Here is a 6,000-nt window from a genome sequence, read left to right as displayed (position 1 = left end):
CCTGGCTCTGCAGTCAACATTTACAACTTCAATAGCATAATGGTATTTATTAGATTTAGATTTAGTTTTTTTTTTTTAAACAATTTTATTTATTTATTTATTTTTGGCTGCGTTGGGTCTCTGTTGCAGTGCGTGGGCTTTCTCTAGTTGCAGCGAGCGGGGGCTACTCTTCGTTGCGGTGCGCGGGCTTCTCATTGCGGTGGTTTCTCTTGTTGCGGAGCACGGGCTCTAGGCGCACAGGCTTCAGTAGTTGTGGCTCGCGGGCTCAGTAGTTGTGGCTCCCGGGCTCTAGGGCACAAGCTCAGTAGTTGTGGCGCACGGGCTTAGTTGCTCCGCGGCATGTGGGATCTTCCCGGACCAGGGATGGAACCCGTGTCCCCTGCATTGGCAGGCGGATTCTTAACCACTGGGGAAGTCCCCTGTTATTCTTAAAGAAAGGAAGTGCAGAATCCTCCATAAATGCTTTCCACACTCACACTCCACCTAAAGACACACGTCCGGGCACCGCGCACACATTAAACTGAGCAGCCTTCCGCCCACTTTTGCTTCCCTGCGCGGACGTAGTGCTTTCCCAGGCAGTGCTTTCCAGAGCGCGGTCCCCTGACCAACAGCGTCAGCCTCACCTTAGCGCTTGTTAGAAACGCAGATTCTCGCGCCCCACCCCTACCTACTGAGTCAGCAAATCCAGCTGAGGCCGGGGACCCTGCGTTTCATGCTCCTTTCCCGTGGCTCAGATGCGCGCTCAAGCTGGGGCGTCCCCGGCCCAGGTCCCCCCTGTCACCCGCGCTACGCCTCTGGCCGGCCCCCGAGGACCAGGGGGCTCGGAACAGCGGAGTCCAGGTGCCGGCCGCGGACAGGTGTCCACCCGCTGGGGCTCCAGGGTCTCTGACCTCTGCCTCTGCTATTCCCCCGCCTCCGAGGGTGGAGCCCCGCCGCCCCGCCCGCGCACCTCCAGCTACACAGGTGCTGGGCAAGGCCTGCACACCAAGTCGCAGGAAGCAGCGCCTTAGCAAACAGGTCCTCCGTCCTGGACTCCTCGCTCGCCAGTCGCAGGGAGCCCTCGGAGCCGCCACCATGGGTAGGCGCGCGGGGCCGGGGTCGCGGGGAGCCCGGCGCAGGGGCTGCGCAGTCGGGGCGCTGCGGAGGGGTCGCCGCGGGGCGGGGCCGGGCTGCCACGCCGGTCCCCGCGGTCGCCGGCGGCTGGCGGAGCCGGCAACGCTGGCAGCGCGGGAGGGCGAGCGCGCAGCAGGGACACCTCGCCGCGGCGGGAAGCGACCGGGGGTCAGCGGAGCCCGGGGTGGCGGTGGGGTTCGCAGGCTTGGGCGTGTTTGCGGGGCGGGCAGCCTCCACGCCCCGTCCCGTCCCCGGGCGCGGAGGCAGAGGGCCCCAGGCGCCCTGTCACAGGTTGGAAGAACAACGCAGTAACCATCACCTGCCTACCTGTTGTGAATCCTCGGTCTCTGTGTTCCCACCCTGTGAGCTGAGAGCTAGACTGCGTCGTGCTGGTGATGGCAGGGCCAGCAGAGCCTCCGTCCAGGAGGCGGGGAGCGTGGCGCTCAGTGGCTGTTCAGGCGCTTCTCTTGCCTCTGGCTGGCCGGGTGACCCAGAGCTGCTGAGGGAGCCCTGGTCCAAGGGGAACTGGGACTGGCCCGTTGGGGCCCTATTTAACGTTCTGCCGCTGTCTTCGAGCTTCAAGAGAAGGCATAGAGGAGAGTAGCCGGTCCTGCATAGGCAAGGAGTGTCGGCAGAACATCTAGAAAACAACTTAATCCTGCCTGCTTCCGAATAAACAGCTCTGGAGTGAACGCAGAAGCAGAACGGAGCTGCAAGAGACCAGAGATCAGCCCAGCCCTCTTCTCCCCGCAAGCCTGTGCATGGATGGGTCCAGGCTGTCACAATGTGGCCACGTGGTTGAGAGGACCGGGTCTGACTTTGGCCAGCCTGCACTTGTATTCCCGCTCTGCCACTTGCTCCCTCTGTGATCTTGCATCAGTGAGCTAAGCTCTGTGGCCCTTGACTCCCTCAGCCGTTAGGCAGAAGTGTCCATACCACCCTCAGTGGCAGCGCTGAGCTGTGTAGGAGCTCAGTGCCGGCTGTGCATGGGCACCTGGCTCTCAGACTCACTGTGCCATGCCGAGTCGTGGTCCTGGAGTAGCGGTTTTGAGTGGGTCACCCTTGGGACTTCTAGCGGTGCTAAGTATGCTCGTTCCAGAAGGATGCTGCAGCCTCCTCTCCCGTGCAGGCTGTCAGGGGCCGGTACCCATCAGAGTTCAGCTGTGCAGGCAGCCCGACTCCTGGGCTGGAGCTCTGGGTCCTGCTTCAAACACCCTTGGCTTGTCACTCTCTGTAACTTTTCTGGGAGGTGCTCTGAAGTATTCATTTTGGTTTTCAGATCCCAAATACCTGAATAGTATCCATGCGGAATTAGAACTTTTCCTAACACAGTTCCAATCGGGGTAGCTGTTGGCAGCCTGATTGTCAGTGAATGAACACAAGTTAGCTTTTGAAGTATAGTCCCCAGTGAACTGACTTTCTAGTTTACAGATTGGTGCTTAAGGGTTTTGGGGTGGGAGGTTGTTTGTTTTGCAACTGAGATTGGCATAGCATGTGAGTAGCAGCAAAAAGTTTACATTCAGACACCAGTTTTATGTTTACTCAGGTCCTAAATTTTCAATATCTGGGTCTAGTTAGTAAATGAAACAAATAATTAGGAAATGTCTTTTAATTTAAAAAAGTAGCAGTAACATCCCCTCTTAAGAGCAGATCTTTGTGACTTAGATGATGCCAAGATTGTTTCAGATCCCCTCGTGACTGAATGGGGAGCACTTGGAAAGCTTGGTGAATCCAGCAGGAGGGAAGGAAGCAAGGAAAGTTCTTAGAGAAGCGTTTGCCTTGAAAAGGGCCAGATAGTAGATATTTTTGGCTCCGGGGGCCACACAGTGTCTGTGGCAACGACTCAAGTCCACCCTTGTAATTTGAAATATGAAACAAATGGGCGAATCTGTGTTTCAGTAAAACTTTATCAATGGGCACAGAAGTGTGAATTTTATATGCTTTGCAGGTGTCACAAAATAGTCTTTAAAAGCGTTTTTTGATTATTTTAAAATGTAGACACCATTTTAGCTTGCGAGCCATACAAAAATGGGCAGGGGGCCGGACTTGGTGCCGCGCCATAGCTGCTGACCTTTGCTTTAAAGGGTGTGTGTGATTATCAGAGTCGGGACCAGAGGAGGCAGGGACCAGCCTGCCTTGTGGAGTTAGGTCTCCGAAGGGCAGCGAACCTCAGTGACTGGAGTGCCGCCTCTGAGACCTTTGGAGGGCTGGGGACACTTTTGTGGAAGATTTACAATATTCTGTCTCCGTCCTGTTACCCCCTCCCGACTCCCTAGCCCAGAGCTTAGCAAAGATATATGCCAAAGTTGTTCTCACCAATTCCTTCCCTCACTTTGGTCCTGGAAAACCATAGCTCCTGCCCTGTCGCATGCCACATATATGACTCTGAAGATGGAGGTTGATGAGGCTTCGGGTTCTAGGAAGAGGCTTCCGGTTTTCCTGCCCCCCACGCCAGGGCCTCCAGGCCGACCTGAGAAGTTCATTCACTTAGTGATGACGCTTTATCACATTCCTCCCCTCCAGCTCTCAGCTTCCTTCTGGCCTTGTAGGTAATTCTGAAGAGTTTTTCAAGTCAGTTTCCTGAGTATAAAAGGAGGGACTAGCCTTGAAGGTCCCTCAAACCTGGTCCTTTAAAAGTCCTTCCACATTCTCTCCTCTTTCTAGAAGCTCTTGGGTAGAACTGTGAACAGAGCCGAAGGACCAGGGAGGCTGGCATTCCTGCTGTAGGCTGTAAGTGTGCTGCTGGAAGCTGAGGGTACCCCACACCAAAGGAAGCCTTGGGCATCCCAACCTTGGGAGAACCTCTTCCTCCCGTACAGTGAAAAGAGAGAACTTCTGACATTGGGTCCTTTTAGGCTGACATTACTCTAAGTCAGTGGTTTTTAGGCTTTAGCATGTGTCGGGATCACTTAAGCAAAGGCTCATTCTAACACGTGCCTGGGCCGCAGCCCTAGCGTCTCTGCTTCGGTGGGTCAGGGCAGGGCTCAAGGATTTGCATCTGCAAGTTCCCAGGTGATGCTCTGCTGCCGGTCCCAGGACCACACTTCGAGAACCACTGCCCTAAGTGACTCTACGTGACAACTTTCTTTTTCTCGACCCTTGCCCATGTCCAGACGTTGCTACTGTGCCCCCCAAAATGAGGTCATGGCAAGAAGATCTAGTGTAGTCTGGCCCCTGGCTTGTCCACGTGACCAAATTTGGGGCAAATTAGTAGCTAGAATTTAAAAATTAGCTCACAAAGGCAGTCTTAGGAAAGGGAGCCTTGACTCAGTGTGGTCCAGCTAAGGCTGGCAGGGGGTTGACCTGAATCTCCTATTTATGCAGTTTTTGTTTGCTTGTTTGTTTGTTGTACCACATAAGGGAATAAAACTGTCCTGCCTTGAGGAGACTCATATCCTCAGGGGCAGGAGCACAAGCCCGTAAACAACATTTTCCCACGCTGAGTTACAGGTGAGGTGAGCAAAGTATTATGAGACCAGTACAAAGTATTATGGAAGCAGCAGCTTACCACATCAAAGTTGGAGGATTTGCCATCTTTTAATAACTTTTTTTTCCCCTAAATTAATGCTTTTGTTTATTTATTTATTTATTTATTTTTGGCTGTGTTGGGTCCTCGTTTCTGTGCGAGGGCTTTCTCCACTTGCGTGGAGCGGGGGCCACTCTTCATCGCGGTGCGCGGGCCTCCCACCATCGCGGCCCCTCCCACTGCGGAGCACGGGCTCCAGACGCGCAGGCTCAGTAATTGTGGCTCACGGGCCAAGCCGCTCCGAAGCGTGTGGGATCCTCCCAGACCGGGGCCCGAACCCGTGTCCCCTGCACTGGCAGACTGCGCCACCAGGGAAGCCCTTGGATTTGCCATCTTAATGGTAAACCTTTGCATAGTCCTTCACACCCCTACAAAATGTCCTGAGTGGAATTATTCCGTTTTTGGTTCACTTGGATTTTGATTAATAATTCTCCCGCTGCCTTTTTTTTTTTTTTTTTTTAATTTATTTTTGGCTGTGTTGGGTCTTTGTTTCTGTGCGAGGGCTTTCTCTAGTTGCGGCGAGCCGGGGGGACCACTCTTCATCGCGGTGCGCGGACCTCTCACTGTCGCGGCCTCTCTTGTTGCGGAGCACAGGCTCCAGACGCGCAGGCTCAGTAGTTGTGGCTCACGGGCCCAGTTGCTCCGCAGCACGTGGGATCTTCCCAGACCGGGGCTCGAACCCGTGTCCCCTGCATTGGCAGGAGGATTCTCAACCACTGCGCCACCAGGGAAGCCCTCCCGCTGCCCTTTGAGTTACTGAAGGACCGAGGCCCATTGAGGGATCGTGAGCTACCAGGCTGGTTCGCAGGGAGCCCTCTGTCCTCCAGGGTCGAGCCAGATGAATGGAACCATGGGGCAGGGACTACCAGCCAGCTCTGTTTTCCCACTTCTCTGGGCGGTGGCAGCTCTTGGACACAATTACATCCTGATTCCATCCTTGGCAGGAGAGAAAGTATGTCGGTGTCCCAGGTGAGCTGATAAGGAAATAAAAACAAGGGGGGACTCTGAGGACATTCCATGTTCCTCCATGATGATGGTGAAAGAATAAGGGCAGTATTGTCAGGAGATGAATGAGAACCATGAACTCATAAAGTCCACGGGATTGCAACATGAAGAACCAGGGAATCGCTGTTTTGTAACTTTGTCCCCTGGTTTCAAAGGTCAGAAATACATCACTGAGGAAACAGCACAGTGGGGTCAACTCATGGGGTCGATGTGAACGGGCTGTCAGGACTCTGCTTGCCACCCAGATTCGGTCCAGGTGCAGCTACCATGAGCAGGCAGTACAGGGTTACAGGACCATCTCAGCAGCTGGAAGGTGCCACAGCCAAGGGGAAGGGATAGGATCTTCCACAGACTCT

General features: G+C 54.5%; 1 protein-coding gene across 2 annotated transcripts in view; it reads left to right on the top strand.

Moving 5' to 3' along the window:
• The first annotated feature begins 974 nt into the window (after positions 1–974).
• Positions 975–6,000, top strand: part of SLC15A1 (solute carrier family 15 member 1) — a 50,345-nt gene continuing 45,319 nt past the window's right edge. Inside the window, exon 1 of one of the 2 annotated variants that reach the window (XM_082366114.1) lies at positions 975–1,078. In XM_082366114.1, the coding sequence (XP_082222240.1) occupies positions 1,075–1,078 (4 nt within the window). In that variant the 5' untranslated portion in view covers positions 975–1,074. The remainder of the gene's footprint in view (positions 1,079–6,000) is intronic. The other variant, XM_082366115.1, reaches the window with a different exon arrangement.

The sequence above is a fragment of the Balaenoptera borealis genome (assembly GCF_965194805.1).
Source record: "Balaenoptera borealis genome assembly, chromosome: 18".
In the NCBI taxonomy this organism is placed as follows: Eukaryota; Metazoa; Chordata; class Mammalia; order Artiodactyla; family Balaenopteridae; genus Balaenoptera; species Balaenoptera borealis.
The sequence above is the reverse complement of the archived record's forward strand: the minus strand, read 5'-3'. Positions and strand labels throughout refer to the sequence as shown.